Consider the following 20,433-nt stretch of genomic DNA (forward strand, 5'->3'; position numbering starts at 1 on the left):
CTATGAGGTCTGTAGGCCCAGTCCCCAAATTTTCACCTCTAATTGTCACTTTTGTCCATGAGATGCCTTCATTGGGAGAGATGCCAGTTACAAGTGGGGGCTGCCGTGCTCGAGACATGATGTTTATTCAGTTACTGAAAACTGAGTTGCTTTTACCTGTTCAGCAAGAAACAATAATTTAAAAGCAATACTTACACAAGCATTGTTAAAAAGCATTTTAAAATTTTGTTCTAAAGTAGTAGAGAAACATGAATGTAAATATGGAACACCACTCTCAATGCCGTTTTTGTCTCAGTCATAAACCAATAAATACCTACACCTTCTTCACACTTCCTTTTTTTTTAAATTAAGTATAGCTCTGCAGCTATAGGAAGCAGATGAATATATCCTGAAGCACATTAGCTCCCACCAAATTCTCCACATTTACAACACTTACTAAACATAGAGCCTGACCACAGGTCCTACAGAAGTCATAAGGCAGGCAAAAAAGTTTAAGGACTTCCATGGTAATTTTGCATCACCTAGTTAATGGCTCCTGAATTCTACTAAGACAAGAACAAATTCGTAGTAAAAAAATTTCATTTGGTCCTCTGGAACTTTGTAAAGTTACCTATGATCAGTTTCTAATAGGAATTCATCTGTATTAGAAAGGTAAGAACCAAAAATAACCTGCAGGAAGAAATGGCTTTATTTCCAGGAAAACCTAGGAATGGTGAAATAAGTCAGTACTCAAAAACCTTCGGTATACATATAGAACAGTTTAGTGTAATAATTTTTAAAGTTCAGGTTGGTAAAAAAATACGTGGAATGTAAGACAAGCTTCATAACACTTTTCTTACCTATTTTTATTTTGAATTAAGGTATATTTTCTATTTTTACTTGCAGATAGGCAAGTCCATAAAACCCAGAACCTCTGTAAATCATCCCTAGCAATAAACTGCAGTAAAAGTAGCAGTTTTCAAGCACCTGCAGTTAAGAAGTAACAGAATTAAGTAAGCTATCTTTGTTTTAGCTGCTTCTACATATACAAAATACATTCATTGTACCATCATACACCATGCTTTTACATAACCTCCCCAAATTTTTCAGTGTTATAGATAAATCTGCCATGAGGATCAAAGCAGCTCCCACTAACTGGTTTCTTTCATGTTCTGAAGTTGGAACGCACACTGAAAAGGAAGATGGAAATAGGAAAGGCAGAAATAAGGAGGAATATCTTGTGGCAGTAATCAAATACTATCCCCAGAACAGGACCCTGTCTCTATCTGTAACACAGACACATGGCAGGTCAATTGACAAAAAGGTTACTGTAAAATTTTATTATTTCTTGGTTTCTGGGTGTCCAACTTCAGAGCCCACAGTCACACCTGAAGTCAGTGTGAAATGTACCCTGAACATAGCAAATGCTGCACAATGCTCCAAAATATTCAGCTCCTAAATAACCACGTCAAATCTATGAATACATTTGATCTTAAATGTCTGTTTCACAGTTGCACATATTTAAAACAGGAATGTTACCACGCATCTCAAAAGCTATTCTGAAGACAAATTCATTAATATGGAAGAGGCATTTAGATAGTCTGAATGCCACAGAACTATTAATATCTTTAGAGAACTTCTGAGACTACTTTTGAAGAGTAGGTAATTAATAAGACATGCAAATTCCTGTTGAACAAGCAAGAACACAGTAAGTTGCAGTATGTGAGCCATGTCTAGTCCATGAAGGAAGACTGTTAAGAGCCTGTAACAACACACTCAGCGTATGTCTGGAACTAAGGTGGTTGGTTTTGTGTTTTTAACTAGCAAACCTCATAATATTTCTTGACTGGTTGACTCCACAACATTAAAAATTACATTACATTTTAAATAAAATGTATGTTTTCCAGGTTTTTTACAGACAACAAACTGATGAAAAAGGAATTAAGTTAAATAGTATCATACGGATGCTCTTAAAAGTCTGTATGTAAAATACTGGAACCTTTTACATGAAACCAATGTGAGGCTAGAGAAGTGACTAGCCAACAGATGCAGTCTATAACCTTGCAAGTAGAACATCACTGAAGGAGAGGAGGTCTGTATCAACAGATTACAAAGGAATCAGCTGACAGTCATCTCCCACTACAGAAGAGAAGGCTGTGCTCTGGCAGGCAGGGTCCCCTCCATCCTGCTCCCTCATGCCCTACTGCTATTCCTTTCTCAGCACTGTTCCCCTGCCAACCCCTCACACAGAGACAGAGTCTCTGGCTCACTTCAAAACTGAGGCCAGGTCCTAGTCTTGCAGCCAAACTATTTCCTGCCCCTATCGTGCCGATTCTCCCTCTGACTTCTTATCCATAAATTCAAGCAGGGAGGGAGAGGTGTGTTCTCCTTACAAATCCAGACACCTTGGTAATTCTTCCTCCTTACCTCTTGCTCCTTACCCCAAGCCTTCTTGTCCAGATAGTCCAACCTGCACTACTGTTGATCCACTTTTTCACCACAGGTGAAAATGACAGACTCAGTCTTCTGTCAGGATCCCCAGTCCTGGAGTCACAAGGCTTTCCCAGCTCTCCTCTCATCTGTGCTACATTCAAAGCTACATTACCACAGCATCACCTGACAAAACAATGGGCAGCACAATAGAAATAAGCTTCCCAGTTTCCACTGCTAAACCTAATACTACCTAGAGCAAGCAGAATCCGAAATTGCAGAGAAAGTCTTGTTTATTCCTATACAGCTACAAGACACCTATGCACAGAAGTGCAAACCTGTCAGATTTTGAAGTTTCCTCTGAAGTCCTGTGCAAAGAGGTTGTTAGAAAAGAATCAGGTTCCTAAGTTTACCTAGAGTGAGGGCAAACTGCATCTATTCCTCGTGATCTTATCTATGTATTCGTTGCAGCTTTTCTCACAGATCCTCAGCAGAGCTCAAAGATACACAATAGCTATAAAGAAACCGTGGGGTTACATCCCCACATACATACCTAGTCACCTCCTGCAGGAAGCAGCATGTGTTTAGATACCAGTAAGACAACATAAAACACCTCTCACTTTTGAGCATTTTTTTTGGTAAAGATTTATATAGAATGATAATCAGAAACACAGATGCAAAAGAAGCCATCTTCAGGAACTCAGTGGTAATATGGGCAGAAAGAAATCTCAAGGAAAACAAGCAAAATAGAGCCTGCTTTGGTATTGTAGCCCCCACCCCCCCCATGTTATGGTTCCCTTGCACTGCAGCCATTGTTTCTTTCAAAATACCTAGGCACACAGGTAATTGTCCTGAATCAATACCAAAACTCAGAAGTAATATTACAGCATATTTTTCTGGATTTCAGAAATTGGCATTAGATCCCCCTTCATGATGAGCTAAATAAATGTAATAAAAATGCTGAGCCTCCTGAGGTCTAATATTTCTTCTAAAGTATTTCCATACTTATTGCAGAATTGCTTTAAAATACTTCGTTGGAATGAGAATACCACAGTAAATCTCAACACATTACAAAAGCACTACAGCACTGAGACACACTATTATTACTATTTTTTTTTTTTTTTAAAGAGCAATTGGTTTCATTTATTTCAAAGAGTAAGTGAAAGAACTTCATGGAATCTGTCCTTACTACAAATATCAAACAAACGCTTGGGAGCCTTCAATTCATTTATAGTATTTCTTCTCCTCCTTCTTATGACAAACATGTTAATAGTTAAAATGACTGAACTCCTTATTGGGAAGCCTAGTAAGTATACTACTGTGGTCCTAAAGCAAGTTTCCAATTTTTTTAAATATTTAAGGCAAAGCTAAAAATCCCCCCAAAATAATTACTTTTTCATTTCATTAAAAGATACAATAATCTAATTAAGATCTTTTGTTGCAATTCTATACACTGCCCTAAAAATAAATTATATTATTTACAAATATGTATTATATATAAATTAATAATAATAATATAAAAAAATCCCAGCCCTCTTAATGACAGACTGCTGCTTATATAGAATAGGGGAGATTGCATAAAGACAGTTCTATACAAGGTATTTCCTCTGAGAAGCCAGGCTCACAGAAGTGTTAACAAGACTATTTTTTTTGGCAATGGACAGTCATCTTCTACTAAAAGAGGTCTCTCTCCCTCTTTACTTTCCCTCACCCTTTTTTTTAAACTTCAATTCCTCACAGTATCTCACCAACAGTTTAACATGGATGACATCTGTTTGACTGCTCCCATGATCTTGCCCATATTATTCTATTATTCTGTCATAATTCTTGTTATAAAAGTGCAAGGAGTTAGAAAGCCTCTGCAAAGACCACCTACTACAAAGTCATCTTGAAAAATGCCTTTCATAAACATCATCTTTGTCTTTACATGCGCTTCTCAAATAAACTGTCCTCTCACAAAGGTTTGGTTCAAAAAAAAAAAAAATCCAGACAATTCTGAGCATTACAAACTTGCTGAAGAGGAGAGATCTTCACTCTATCCTAAGAAAAGCCACTTTAAAAATAAATAATGAAGAAACGACATATGGCCCAATATAAGGGAAAACACAAGTCCAGTTGTTTTTCTGACTTTTGTAAACCTTCAGCTGGTTTAAAGCGAGAGTTCTTAAATAGGTTTCCCCATTCAACTTTCAATAGTGAGCATAAAAGAAACACAAAGTAAAATGCCAATAGCTACCATAACTGTTCTGTAAAGCAGAGTGCTGTTTATGACTCTGAAAGAAGTACCAGAGTACTAAATAAGTGAACAAGAGAAGTTCAGGATTTAAGGATATTAAATTGGCTGGTAAATTAAAATCCCAAAGGAAAAATACAAACATCATGAAGGCACAGAACTTCAGAAGACAAGTAACAATTGGGTGCCACCTTACAAATTTTACCAGTGGAAAAATTAGCAGTTAAAATGTTTTAAAAATTAGTTTCTGACTTGTAAAACAAGATAGCAAGTTGGTTCCAGTGACTGAAAATTTGGTTAAGTTAAAGTTTTCAGCAGTACTTTGTCACTGACACTGAACTTAAAAGACTCTCTTGGAAGAAGACAGACTCAAGGTCAATGCAAGTTCCATGGTCATCTAGCAAAGGGAATCTAAGCTGTCGAAGGGAAGAAAAAGCCTATTTGTCATTGCTAAGAAAGTCTAAGCTACAAGCAAGCATGTGAGTCTTCAGGCACCAAATATTTATTTGGACTCACTCATACATATATGACAGAATACAATTTTTAAAATTTTGAAGCAGGAACAGCAGGAATGACCAGAGCATGACCCATGTTCAAATCATAGTATGCCTCAGATGTTGTTGTTTACTTTTTAAAAAACAAACCAACCTGAAAGCAGTAGGTGAGGTACCCTTATCACACTAACATCACAGCACGAAATGCTTTCCAAATGAACAGATTTATGAAATGCCCTTTTTTAAACAAGCGATAAATACTCAGATTCCAGAACCTAGGTGATGGCCTTTTCACCTTAAACTACACAAACTTTTGCTTCTACTAAATAAATCTAATAATTTGTTTTCACTAGAAAACCCAGAGTCCCTCGAGTACAACACACTACGACAGTCAGTGAAGGGACACAGCAAATGACCCCGAGAAGGACGGCAAAGCAAAAAGCTTCCTATATGTTTGTACTCAAAACCATTAAAAAATGATGAAAAACAATATTGCAACCTTTTCTGTGCTTTATCTTCCCAACAATATAAATTCAGACAGACAAACTACATAAACCAAGATTTAAAAGCATCCAAAAAGCAGCACTGTGAAAATAACTGACATTTATTAACCCCTCTGGAGATCTTCAGTGCCCTAGAATTTCCACAGCCTTCAACACTGCATTAATAATACAAAGTCCATTCCTGCAAGCCTGCCAGAAAAGACTGGGAAGTGAATAAGCTAAACAATGCTGAAATTCCAAGTGATATTAAGAATCTATGCATGTTTATTTAAATAATAAAAGAAGACTTGTCAATTTAAACAAGAAGTGCTCACAAATCTTACGGGGGGGGGGGGGGGGGGAAAACAACACTCTTCAAAACACCACTAAGCTACTTATAATGAAAAGATGAACAAACATAAAAAAGGGAGTAATTTTACTATCACACAGAAAAAAACAAAGCCTCATTTGTCTTACCCTGTCATATCCGGCATGTTGATTCAAGCCAGTATTAACACTGACAAACTTGTTAACCTACAGGACAATGTTACACGCCAAAATCAGTTTCAATTTGGGAAGATGTGCAAGTTTTGCGACAGAGAGGGCAAATGACAAAAAAGAAAATATTTGGAGTATTAAATGGCGTAATACAATAGCCTTCTCTTTTTAAAAGGGCTCCCGAATGTTTCAATCAGACATGAAGGGCACACTAGAGATTTTGGGTTTGGGGTAGCCAAGGAATAAGCGCAGCAGTTTTGCTTTCACAACTGCCGTACTCGAGTATTTCCTCGGTATCTCAGAGGTCCTGCTTTCCTTAAGCCAGCAAGGTACATCTCCATGGCTATATATCTTGACAGAGTGAAAGCAAAATAATCACAGCGCTCAGCGATGCCATTAACATTTCTGAGTCGCAAGGGATTAAAAGGCTGGACCCGAGGCAGATGCTGCGAGAGCCCTCGGCAGAGGAGTTCAGGGCCTGGTGCAGCTTGGGCTGCAGCTGCGAGGGATTGACACCGCTAACTGTGGAACCCGGCTCGGGAGAAACTCCGGGCACAGTTCCGGCATCCGAAATAAATTAAAGTAAACAGTGTTGCTCTCTCTCATCCACCCTGTTAGCAGCCTCTGGGTTGAGCTGGAGACCACACACCCAGACCACACAGCACCAGCTGAACTCACTCGCACGCAACATCTAGAAGCTGTCACTCTGCTGAGGTATGAGGAGGAACAAGGGGGGCAGGAGTGCGAGCCGGTATGTGTGCGTGTGTGTGTTTAGAAAAGCTGCTTGCTCACTCCTCCTATCATTACAGCTGGCTATGTTTTGTGTGGTTGGGAAGGAGGGAAAGAAGGGAGGGATAAAAAAAAAGACCTATAAACCTCACTAAGAAAACATACTGGTCTTGGCCTTTTGTAGTAATGATTTGCACTCCTGTACCAGTTTAGTAGCTGATGAAGGGCTAACAAAGCATCCATTTAACATCAATTAACCTTCTATCTATCACATGTCAAAAAAAAAAAAATCGCAACTAGCATAAATCCATTTCCTTGTACATATTAAATTACAGCATCCTATCAGTTATGATGCACAGCATACCTATACACTGATGTATTTTTACAGCAGGAATTTTGACACATTATTTATTTGGGGACGGAAGAGATTCCCCACAAAGAACAATTAACTGCCCAAATGCCATTACAGCATCAAAACACTGAATTTTCCCACAAACATTCCGTTGTAAAATGAAGTTTTATTCATTAGTATCATACACCATAAACAACCTGAAGGATATTAATGAGCCTACATAAAACACTGAGCTTGTGACCCACCAGCAAGAAGTAAAAATAGCAAGCCTCTAAAAATAGATTAAGAAGAACATTAATCTATAATACAGATGAACAGAGACTTTTTAGATTTGAGGGGGGGAAATTCTTTGCTTCTCTTAGTTCAGAAAATCATTTCATCTGCCAATTATATCACCTGTTCAAACAGAAAAAGCCAAATAAAATGTTTGAAGAATTTAAAAATCTATTTTAGTGAGCCTACTTTAAAAAAAGATTCTCTTCCTGCCACTCTGCCACCATAAGCACACATACCTCCTCCATCAAACTCACTAGCACATGAATTTAATTTAATCCATATACACAGCCTGAACAGCCCAGAACCACAGTCACATTTTCACCTCAGCTCAAAATCTATTTATCTAAGTGACAATGGCAATCTGCAAGTGCCACTGTTGAACAAAACCATCGATACTATAATAATCCAAGTGTCAATATTAGCCCTATAAACTCTGATTAGGCCATTCCTGTTGGAGGAAAACATTAAGAAAAAAATTCCTAACAATAATTCACCTTATAAATAAATTTTCAAAAAAATTAGCTTTAAAGTTCCATACCTTCACACTGCAAATAAATTATTCCCCCCAATTTATTAATTAGGTCTACATGTCGGTTTATACCAGCTCTTGAATGAACACTTTTGCTAGTATATTCAACATCACAGCACCTATTCATTACCAAGGATCAAGTCAAACCAATTTAAGTTTTCTGAACATGTGCTGGTCATACTGAATCAGTTAGAAAAGGGCAATAGCAGAGAAGAAAATGTAATTTAAGAAAGTCTGACCACAGAAGTTTCTCCCCAGATTTCTGCTATTTTCATTATAAACTGCATTACAACTCCTCAAAAATTAAGTAATCTACATGGTTAAAAGCTTCTGTATTTATTACGCGACACATCACTCTAATCTAGCAACACTGTGAAGAAAATCCTTAAGCATCTTTACATAAACATATATATAGAAAAAAGTCAACTCAGCTTTACACAAAACCGTATCACAGATGGCCATAAATCTCTCATTAATTCCTAAATTCTCACAAAGCACATGCTTTCCTACATCTGCTTCAACCTCTAACATCCAGCAAAGTCTGCCTCATCTAGAGTCGTTCTCTTTACTGTCCTCCAATTAAACCATTCATCCCTCTTTTGTTCTGAAGTTATTCATAATTTTCTGTGCAATATTTTAGTTATAGGAAAATGGTAAAGAATCTTTCATCATCCTTCTATCTTATTCACAGGCAGAAACTCAAAAACAATAGTTCAAGCATCAAAAACTTTCAAATACGTTTATGCAAATGCACTCAGAAAGATCCAGAAGTTCAGAAAAATAAACTAAGTCAATCCCAATGGGATGGAATTTTTTTTTTTTCCTAGAGAAAAGAAACAAGACACCACAGATTTTTTTTCTAAGCCCTGTAACTACACACAATATTCTTTGTAAAAACACTATATAACCACTGTAATTACACAGTTCGCAAGGTTGAAGTTTTAACTTGGGTGATTGTAGGTAGGACTGCAACACTAAATTTAACATTTGCTGTGTGACTTTTTTGGCAGTTCCTTTTGTTTCAAAAATATTTAAAAGATGAGACATGCACTTGTGCTACTGAGATTCCTGTATTTTTCATGTTCTCTCCCAAACACCGCTTTCTGGACTCTGCTCAAGGAAGCAATCAAGCCATATGCTATAGCATCCTTCTCTATTCACACGGTCAAACACACGCTGAAGTATTTCACTGTCTGAGAGCCTGTGTGCACAGGTATTTTTCTGGCATATTTCAGCCCACCTCTGCTTTACATACTCTCAGTCCTCATTTGCTTAAAATCCCATCTCCTGTATGGAAATATCATGCTCTCAGAGTAGTGAAGTTGTCTTGTGAGAAACAGAAGCTCCCCTGCCTTGCATCCCGATGAAAAGGGAACATGAGAAAAATCCATCAGCAACATATATATCTCCTTAGCTTTTTGTCAAAAATCTAATTTTCAGTTCTCCAGCAAGAAGTAAGGTACACAAGTTAAAACCACAGTGATATTCAAAGCGTCCCAAGACTCACAGAATTCTTAAATAGAAAATCTAAAGTCACTGCTTTTTTAATTGAGACATTTTAGCATTATCTCAAAAAATCCATTTAGTTTGTCCTCAATACAAAAGTGGGCATTTAAAAAGGAACTTTCGCTCAGCATAGCCCTAAATCTTTAACTACCACAGGCTTTTTGATGAATTTGCAAAAGCAACGTACCCTGTATTTGGGTTATCCACAAAGTGAAAGAAAGAATACAAGTCTAAATATACCTAAAAATCACTGATTTACATTGTAATCTGATCCACAGACACTTTTACACTGCCAGAGTACCCACTGGCTTCTGCACAATATAGTCTAAGGTCTGCCTTTGAGAATTAAATGGAAAATCTGGGAATCTGTAGTTCCCTTAAGGTCAAGAGAAAACCAGACCCATTAAGGGCTTGGTGTCTCGGAAATTTTGTTTTCCTTAAAAACAAAACAAACAAAATTAGAAACACAGGCTTTCACACCCATCACCAAGTGCAATCACAGTATTTTCTACTGAAAATGCTAAACGTACTGTCCGCAAATTAATTAACAACTCTGTTGTCAAAAAAAAAAGGCTACATAGACCAATTTCCTGAAGAAAAAGCACTAAATACTTCCAAAATAATACGAAAACTACAATTACAATCTCTTCATAAGAGGGGAGTTGTTTGATTTAGAATTGTTTAAAGTATTAAATACTTAGTTTACCTTTCCCTATATAACATGCATAACATACCAATCACACAATTAATCCTTATTTTCATGCATTTCTCTCATTACTCAGTTTCTAGGAAGACTGCTTCAGGTTATTATTTTTTTTTTTTTCCTTCAGATCACAAAAATGAGTTCTCCCTCCTGCCTTTCCCTCCTCCTGTAACTTTTGACATTGGGAGAACAATCTAACTGCTTTTGAAGTGAAATACTGACAGGAATTCTAGAAAATAATTTTCAGGTTAAGGCACAAAAATTTTAATCAGCTTTATTTTTAAATTGATACTTCACAAGTTGTAAACACAGACCTTTGCTTTCATGTTCAGCGCAAAAGAAGAAACATCAATCTGACATGACTGGGCTATGCATGTGCTGTCTAATCATCCCTCATCCTACAAGCACCTTTACAAACAAGATTTTCCCCATTACCGAGCACCATATTTCTCCCCTGGGAAAAGTAATTTGAAAGACGATGTTGCACAGCACAGATTTTCAGAATGTAGGTGGTCCAGGACAGAAGGTCAAAATTAAGCTGAATAGCTAACGTCTGACTTGTGCTAAGATATTAATTTAGTTGGTTTCGGATTTTGAACCCTCAGTGTACTTTTAAGTACAGCAGCAGATTCCATTCCTACTGAAAATGTCACAAAAAAAAAAATTCACTCTAACATGTACAGCCTTACAAGTATTTTCTAGTCCTCCACTGTAAAATGAAATACTACTGATTTCTCCTGTGGAAGATATTCTATGCCCGTTTGTGTAACTGTGATGTACAGCCATTCAAAATACATACAGGTAGCGTCTGTACTTCACAGGCTATTTTGTCCTGGAATACAAGACTAACTGTAGATTACCTTGTGGACACTTTCAATAGATGTCAGAATCCAAGTTTTTAAGAATAACTTTTATATTCAGTCTCGTGTCACCATCCTATTGAGATACTACTTTTTTCTTTTTTTTTTTTTTAATAGGAAAGCAGAAAAGCACAGAATAAACAGCATTAAAATAACTCAAAACTGATGTTTAGTTTCAAGTACCGTGCTTAAGACTTACTGGATTTACAGCTAAACATATCCGTACATTGAAAGAAATTGATTAAGTATGGTTTAACATAACATACCTAAAAGTTTTCATCACTAAAAGAGGTCAGGGGCCTCTGCCTTTCTAGTCACCCACTTATTTTGCTTCAGTCCAGCTCCACTGTGACGAGTAACATAATAAAGAACGGACTGTAACACTGGATACAGATTCTTTCTAATAGGATCTCAGGAAAACAGTCAGTGGATTACATATTTTAGCATCTTTATTGTCCATTTTTGCCTCAAATGCTCTCAACAGCTAGGAAAAAACTCTTGCTCATATTCACAAGAAATCCTACAACTCAAAAAAAAAAAAAATCTGAATACTTTAAATTCAGAAATACTTAGTGAACAGTACCTTTTGTACTGAAGATGAAACAGTTTCTTCACACAACAATATCCATTGCTCAAATGGCAAGGTGTTATATATTTTACTTCAAAGGGTTATTTTTTAATTTTTTTTTAAAAGTTTGTAACTTAGATCTTTAAGCTGTTTTTTAGAATTCATTTGAAATGTCCATTAACTTAGACTGCTATTCAACACTAATATCTGATAAAGCAATTACAGCATTAAAAAAAAAATACAAACCTATCAAGTCTGTAAAAATATTATAATTTACTGAATGAATACCATGAAAAAATGAGACATTACATTTTGTTTAAAAAAAGCAGCACAAATTTGATTGATAACATGCTTTTAATAGTTTCACCCCTGACACGTACTAAAAAGAATTACTTTTTTGATACAGAAAAGCTCCTTACAATGTAAATTTATGGTATTTTCACTGAGATAAATCATACCAGTATAATGAAAGTAACTGCATCCTGTTTTAGGCGATGTTTAAGACAACAGAAATGCCATCTAAGTAAGAACACCGTTGTCCGTGAGTGGGCATGAACCACAAAAACTGTAAACTACGCTATCTACAGGAAAGAAATCAGCAGCAGGACATGCCTTTTGCTGCTCTTTGCTGGGTCAGTGCAAGCTGTGACAGATACTATAGAAACAAGGAACCAAGAATTATAGAGCTTTTCTTCTTCCGGTGAGCAAAAGGTAAAGCAAGGAAACAGACTTGTTTTCCCAAGCCACAAGTTTGTTTATTTGCAGTTTACATTTAAAAAACCCAAACAAATAGAAGTCCTTTAACTGTTTTGACAACTTTATCAAAAGCAAAACCAAAACAAAGTTTACAGTGATGAAATGCACACAAATCACTAAAGGAGAAAACAGACTGTTTACTTATTTTAAGAATGAGATTATGATTTTAAACTAAACTTTAAAGAATCAATATTTGTGGTCTAGATTTAATCTGATGTTGTGTCAGAGCTAAAATGGCTTAATATTTCACTGGCTTTTGAGTGTACGGCTAGAAACTGATAATCCACAATGAACAAGCAAATTGCAGGAAATAGAGTAAGCAGGGTGGGGGTGCAGTGGGGGGATGGAGGGAAGAAGGAAAAGCTGACAGTGTAGGAGGAATGCTATTTTGAAAACCAGTAAAACTGGACAGAATGGGAAAGTCTCTTCTGGAAATAGGATCATCCCCGATTTTGAACAGCTACTCCCCTTGATAAGAGACACTTTACAGGTTCCTAATTAAGACATAGGAGAGGCAAGGAGGAAAGACGTTTGGTCACCCAGGTCATGGGCCCTTCTTGGACTGCAAGTCGGTCCAAGTGAGGGAGAAATGTAGAACTGGATAGGAAGTATAAAAAATAATTAAGCCACAGAGGAAGTGTAACACTTCCAGTTAGACGTCAATGAAAGCAGTCATCTCTCAACCAGTATATGTTATTTTGCTTTGTTCCACATTTCTTACTATGGTACTTTCTTATTGTACTTGCTTAAGTAGAGACTCATTTTGGGGGAGTTATTTCTAAAACTGTATGGTAACACCTGAATGCAAAGTTTAAAAATAAATAAGTAATCCAACCTGCAAGCAGCCAGCTCTTCAGACGTCACACCTCGCCTCTCCCCCGCTAATTCCCTCCACTCCCCCACACCCAGCACACCCGCACCCGACCGCTTCACCGAACCGAACGCTTCAACCCAGCTCTAGACCCGCACGACCACTATTTCACGGCACAACCCCCGGGCCCAGCAGCTCCCTCGCCACCGGGCCGCTGCCCGGCGCGCCGAGGGGGGCCGCCACCGCCCCCCCGCCCACGGGACACCGCTGTGCCCTCGCAGGGGGCCCACGGGGCACCCACACCCACACCCCACCCCTCGCTCCGCGCACCCCGATGGCCGTTAACGGCAGCTCCGTCCCCGTTCCCCGGGGCGGGGCCTGCGACGCGACACTCGGCCCCGCCCGGCGGGCCTGAGCCTCACCTCCCCTCCCCTCACCCACACCCACACACCGCCCCGCCGGGAGCGTGGGAGGAAGAAGCGGGGGAAGGAGCTGGCGCTGCCCCGCTGCGAGCCGGCTCCGCAGCGCCCGGCGGAGGAAGAGCGGGGCGGGAGGGCCGCGACTGTCACTCACCGGCCGCCGCCGCCGCGTCCGCATCCGGCACCTGGGGCAGCTCCGCTCCCGGCAGCGCCGCAGCGTCCGGCGGGCGCAGGCACCGCCGCACGCTAGCCGAGGAAACCGATGGAGCGCCGAGCGATCGAGCCTGAGGGGGTGAGGGGGGTGGAGTGAAGGAAGCCGCTCCCTGCCGCCGCGCCCCGCCCCTCATTTAAAGGACCCGCCCCCTTCAAGGCCCCGCCCCCGCACGCGCACAGCGGGCGGTGGTGAAGGCGCCGAGGAAGGCGGGAGTTTTGTTCCCCTCATGGGCGGAGGGGGGAAAAAATAAAATCGTAGTAACAGTGGTGGCAAGGGCAACAACAGTAATAAACGGTGATGGAACCATCTCCGAGCGCTGTGTCGAGGTCCCTGCGGGCAGCACGTCAAGCGGCAGCGCGGGGAACCCCGTGCTGTGGCGTGAGGGCAGGGCCGGGTGGGGAAGGGTGACGGAGAAAGGCCCAGGCGCCAGCAGCCGGCGGTGCTGTCCGTGCTTTGCAACGCCAGTCAGTCTTCTTTTTCCGATTAAAAAGTAAAAATGTTTCTTGTCAAACCCGCTGTCTACCTGGGGGGCGGGGGGGAGGCCTCTTGATCCAAGCTGTTTTTGCTGGGGTTGTTTGAAAATTCAGCTGCGGAAGCCAAGTTCAGGCAAAATCTTAATGGGAAAGTGAGGAAAAGCAATGAGAGAAAAACAGCGAAGGAAGAATCCGTTGCTCAGTTTTGCCAAACCAGACCTAAACCGGGACATTAGTGGGAAAACAAATTACCTTCCATAAAACCTCAACATACGCACCATAAAAAGCATTATGGCCAAGAAACATAATTTTCCTCACTTTTTTACAGAGGCTAAAGCTGCCCAAGTTAAATTAGTAGGCTGTAATATCACATGAATAAACATCACTTTTCTGACTCTTTCCTCTGGGCTCTGTAAAACGTTCCGCAGCATCTCTCTAGGGAAAAAGAAGAAAGTGTCCAATGCCTATATTTTCTCTAATTATCACTGAAGCTGTTACTAGTGACTGCAGTTTTCTGCTAATGCCCAATGCAGAAAGAGAGCTCTTCAGTCCTCCATGAAAAGTTGGCATCGCATTAAAAAAAAAAAAAAAAAGTAATTATTTGTGTCACATTTCAAAATTATGTTTTTCCTCCGTGACAGCTTGTTTGCATTTTCTCATTAAAAGCCTGTCATTGGATGTGCCAGATAAAACCACTACTTTGAAAGGTTTGATTGTTACAGAAGTCCCCGCCCAGCACACTACATACCTGCGTCCCAGCACTGCCCGACACCCTCTGGGAGTGGATACCCGTGTCCCAAAAAGCCCGCTGACTTTAGTGGGGGTCCCTAAAGGGAGATGTCTGCCCAGAAGATTTTGTAATAAACAACCATTAATTTAGATTTAGTTCAAGTCAGAAACTTCCGTGGCAGACTAAAGTTTTGCTGCAGAGCTGGCTGCATCTTTACCTCTGTTGTAAGTGCAAATACCCAAAGGGAGGTGAATCATTAAGAAGGGGAAGACTGAACTTGAGAAGCGACAAACCCCTCAACGTAGCTGAAGTGGGGAAAAAGCTGCAAAGCGTTTTGCTTCTGAAAATGTTACCTAGCCTCCCGTTTTAGAACTTTTAACTTGCTGTTTCTAAACAGCTGCTCAGCAGTGTTTTTTATCCAGATCTTGGTCCTGGGGAACCTGTCAGAACAGTACAGCCAGGCTAAACTGCAACGACAGAATCCTTGTAAATGGTGTGTGTAGGTACATCACAGGCATCCACACAGGGAAATCCTCCTACTGCCAAGAGCAGCGTCCAGGATCTGCAGGGGCCCTGGATAATATTGTCGATAAAGAACTTCCTGTGTGTTGCACTTTGTTGAATCTTCTGTGGGTGGTTGTTCCAAGTGATGTCTGGTGACCATGTGGTAACCATCACCTACCCCTTCAGTGACTCCAGAACAAAGCTTATGGTGACTGATTGTGGATTTGACCCACTGGAGAAAAGAAACACTGCCCCACACATCTCTTTAGAACAAAAGGAGGAAAACTAGTGCTGTTAATATGTGTGTCTTTCTACCTCACGTATACAGAGCTTATAATGTATATACCATAATATATAGTATATATTTGCTGTCATATATAACATTGGTAATGTAAATATATTATTCCATGGAACTCCAGATGCCGTTAAAGAGATTAACCTATGCTGTTAAAACTGAGGAAAGAAATGACAAGTTTGAATATAATGACCTGGTAAATAGTAAGTATTATACCTCATAGAGGTCACGAGTAATTGCTCATTCATGCCTTTTTCTAATCCATTTATGCAGATTTGACAGTGATCCATAAACATTACATCTCTCTACAAAGTTGAGTAAACAGATTCGAAAGCCAAGAGATACTATTATGATCATCTTGTCTAACCTGAATATTGAAAGCTGTAGAATTTCCTCCAGCCGTTCCCACATCAAGATTCTTCTGTGGTTGTTTCTTAGAAGGACATCTTCATTTTATTTTAAAGAGTTGGAGAAATGGCAAATCCATCACTGCACTTTTGAAGATTTCTCAGTGGTTACCGTAACATGTACCATGCTACCCTAACATGTACCATGCTACCCTAACATGGAAAAAAATAACTGAAAGAAATATAAATGTTGTTTGAAAAGGTAAATTCATCTAGCTGCAGCATCTGTCCATTGCAAGCCTGCTTCTTGTTAACAGGAATATCTTCCTTTTGAAGATGTTTGTAAAGTACAGCAGATTTATTCCTTTACCTTCTCTTGATAAACTATATGGATTAACTTTGATTCTGCACTGTATAATTGCCTTTCCAGAACTGCTGTCTTTTCTGAATGCCTTCAAGCTTATAGCTATTGCCTTACTTTTTTGACATGCGGATGTCCAAACCAGACCGGTCCCTACTTCAATTTGAATTTGTGGGGTGATTATTATAACCAAGGAAATCTAAGGAACAGAAAAATGTATGAAGCATAAGGTTGAAAATAACCGTAAGAAATCACCTTTTCTAGTCCTTTCCCTTGCCCCAAGACAGGATCAACTACTGCTTTGTTGTAACATAACTGTTTTTTCAACCTTGTTCTTAAAGACTTCCCAGCATGGTGCTTTTGCCATCTCCTCAGGCAATCTTTCCCAGTGTTTCCCTACCCTTATCACTAAAAGTCTTTTTTCTAATGTATACACTGAATATATCCCCTACTGCAATTTCAGTCTGTTAATGAAAGTTCTGTCTTTACTGGGCCCAGAGAACAGACTGTTTGCTTCTTCCCTATAGCAGTTGTTTAAAGTCTCTGGCCCCTCTGTGTTCTTTTCCTCACGAATCCGAAGAGTCCCATTAGTATCCTGATATTTAATGTTTTCTGGACTGGTAATCAAGCTTGATCTCCTCTGCACTCTTCTCCAGTCACTCCATGTCATTCTGGAAGTACAGTGCCTCGAGCCAAGCATGCTCCAGGTGAAAAACATTTTCAAAAAAGGAAGAACTAAAATTGAAGTTGTACCATGGGTTAGCAGAACAAAATAACTGCTTTGACTATTTTGCAGGCTGTCTTCCTGTTCCTACCCCCCTCGTATGGCATTTGCCTTTTTACAACAGTGTAACAGTAGTGACTCGTGTTTAGCCTGTGATTCACTCTACATTTTTTCTGTGCAACTGTAATCCTGTTTACTTTTCTCCTTCCTGTATCTGGGAAACTGATGATGCTATGTCTAATAAACTACACTTGCACCTATTGAATACTATCTTTTGTGTTCAAAAAAATAAAAATAATCTCCAGTTTGACAAAATCCCTCTCAATTCTAATTCTGTTCTCTAACACACTTTTAGCTGTTTTCTTCTTCATGTCCTCTCCAAATGCAACAAGCTTAGTGTGTATTCTGTTCTTCAGATGTTTTATAAGGAGTATCAGGTACATGACAGACCCTCGAAGAACCTCTTTCAGCACATCTCTCTGTTTTGATAGTGGCCCCATTTTGTTAACTCTTCCTCAGCCCTGCTTTTTCTGACCCCATGGGATTTTCGTTCTGGACCATATTGTATTTGCTTATTCTTGAGAAGCGTTGCCAAAAGCTTTACTAAAATGAAGATACATGAGTTTTTGATACGTCTCTCCTTCATATAACACCTATTAACTTACTATAAAAGGAAATCAGATTGGTTTAACGGGATTTGTTCTTGACAAATCCGTGTTCATTGTTACTTGTCTGTCAGCTTTCTAATGCTTACAGATGGCTTGCTTGATAATTTCTACAAACTTAAGCTACCTGATCTATAACTCACCAGCTCTTCCTTTTCCCTATGTGTACTTAACTTTAAACCTGATTGAAATTAAGAGGGCTGCTTCCATGACCATGAGAGGTGTCTCCTGAACCAGAGATCAGTAACCTGCCAAAGCCGTGGCAGTGGAACCAGGAGCAGAGCCAGAAATCCCAACCTGTCCTTGCCTGCTCTAGCAAATCTATAATCCCCATGCAACCTTTCTTCGCCTCATTGGTTCCACTTCCCTTTATTTTCTTGATCCTTTGAAGGAGCGTTCCTGCAGATGTTGGCTTCTAGCAGCTGCCACAGATTTTATGAAAAAATCATACAGATATTTAAATTTCCAAGTAGATTTCCTGTGTTGTGTTATGATCCCAAGATCAGCTGCTCTCTGCTTCCTCCTAAATTGAAAATCACCTGGATCTGTGTTGTCAAACCAACATCCAGGAAGTGATCTACTTAAACCTCATGCTTCCATTTCTTTTTTAAGTAAATAGGTACAGAAATAAGTTCTTTGACCTTGGCAGCATTTTGACCATTATCTGGGAGTTTAAGCCAGAAACCTTCATTATGAAGTGAAATATATTTATCTTAGCTGAAAGGCGAGAGAGAAAGAAACAACTTACTGATCAGTGTTTTACCCCAGATGATTTCTGGTATGCTTCAAGAGAAACAACATATAAATTAATGCACACAATATTTTGAGTTTTCTTCCAGAACATGTACAGTCACTTTTTCCACATCAAACAAAAAATACAGTCTTTTGCACTTTAAACCATTTCCAACAGTACACAAAATTCTCTCACTGCTTTACTTTCTTGGCTAACACCACCCTAATTCTTCCCTTTCAAGGCCTATCCAAGGAATCTGTGCACTACTGACCCAGAGGCATTGTTTCTCTAAACAGCACCAACGAAACAAATTATTAAATTACTTTGTGCAGCTAAAAATACTGAATGCTGTATACCACAGCTCTGTCAAGAGTGTCACTACTAAGTTGCATCAGTTTAAATACTTCTTGGAACCAACCTTCATCTACTGCGTGTATTTTAAAACAATAGATGGGGGAGAAAGTTGAAACCTAAACCAACTTAAAATTTGGCCACATTTCTTTCTCAAAGAAAAACAAACAAACAAACAAACAAACAAACAAAAGAAAACAAACCAATACACTTCAAAGACAATTTGACAATTTTTGTCCCCCAAATTCCAGGTGAAATTCCATCCTTCTTTTCCACAAGACCAGACTCTGGCACAACTGCTTTTATTTCCATGCTTTTGGGAATAACCAGGGAAAATCTGTTCATTAGATATTTTTTCACAGACTTCTGAACTCATGTTGCATGGGGGCAGAGGTCAGATCTCCTGTTCTGCATTGAACTGTACCCGTGGGACCGCTCATCGCTGCCTGCGCACCCCAGCTCCCCTCCGCTGGAAGCGAGCATACCTCCGCTCTGGGAACAGCCAGCACTTTCCACTGCACCCTAGTGAAAATCAGCTGGACGAACAAAGAACTATTACTTAATTACCAGTCAGGCCTGTTTTAATGGAACCGTTTCCCTCACTTGCCCCATGCGGTGGCTCCGCTGATACACATCTGTAAGAGAGAAGACGTGACAAGCAGCCCAAGGTCGGCTGGGTTTTGCTACTACCAGTGTCTGCTTGCCTGAGTGCCTATCAGCTTGTAATTTCAGACGTATGTGCAATTTCTTGCAGGAACTCTGCTTTATGTGACATGCGTTCTGGGGACAGATCCATTTTGCCATTACAACTGTTCGATACATAGTACAATGGGGACTGGTTTTTGACAATTGATACATAACAATAAATAATCAGGTCTGATAACACAAGTTTATCACATACACACATATTTGCAAACCCACATTGATTTTAAAGGAAATTATATAGGGGATTTGTGTTTAATATTACAAAATAAAACTTCCATCTACTTCTAAATCCCTTCTTGACTGTATTTTTTTTTTTTCTTCCTAACTTTCCCTGTCTGTCTCTCTCTTCTTCTTTCCTCTCTTCTTCCTCCCATCCTCCTGATTTCTAATTCTCCTATGGTGAAAAAGGAAGGGAAAATTACAAAATAGGGCTGGGGAAACAAGAGCTAGGGAACAAGATAGGGCTAGGGAACAAGAATGGCAAAAAGCAGTTAGTTAAACAGTGCAATCTGGGCCAAGTATAATTGTTCTTTTAAAAACTAAATTTTTAGATAATTTACAGTCAAATTAGTATCACAACTGTATGCTATTAGCAAGAGGTTGTATTTTACATCAGTTAGATATAATTATGAAGTTCCTTTTAGAGGCAAAAATTATTTTACTATATCAGACAAGCAATTAACATTAAAATGTGGATTTTGATCTA

At 39.3% G+C, this 20,433-nt stretch overlaps 1 protein-coding gene across 2 annotated transcripts in view; it reads right to left on the minus strand.

The window, feature by feature from the left end:
- The window catches only part of EXOC2 (exocyst complex component 2), a 130,350-nt gene extending 116,450 nt beyond the window's left edge, over positions 1-13,900 (minus strand). For both annotated transcript variants that reach the window (XM_042806646.1, XM_042806647.1), the window contains exons 1-2: positions 13,780-13,900; positions 1-156 (exon numbers count right to left, since the gene is read on the minus strand). In XM_042806646.1, coding sequence (XP_042662580.1) covers positions 1-118 — 118 coding nt within the window. In that variant the 5' untranslated portion in view covers positions 119-156; positions 13,780-13,900. The remainder of the gene's footprint in view (positions 157-13,779) is intronic.
- Positions 13,901-20,433: the final 6,533 nt, after the last annotated feature.

This window comes from Tyto alba, unplaced genomic scaffold, assembly GCF_018691265.1.
Source record: "Tyto alba isolate M040663 unplaced genomic scaffold, T.alba_DEE_v4.0 Super-Scaffold_48, whole genome shotgun sequence".
Taxonomy (NCBI): Eukaryota; Metazoa; Chordata; class Aves; order Strigiformes; family Tytonidae; genus Tyto; species Tyto alba.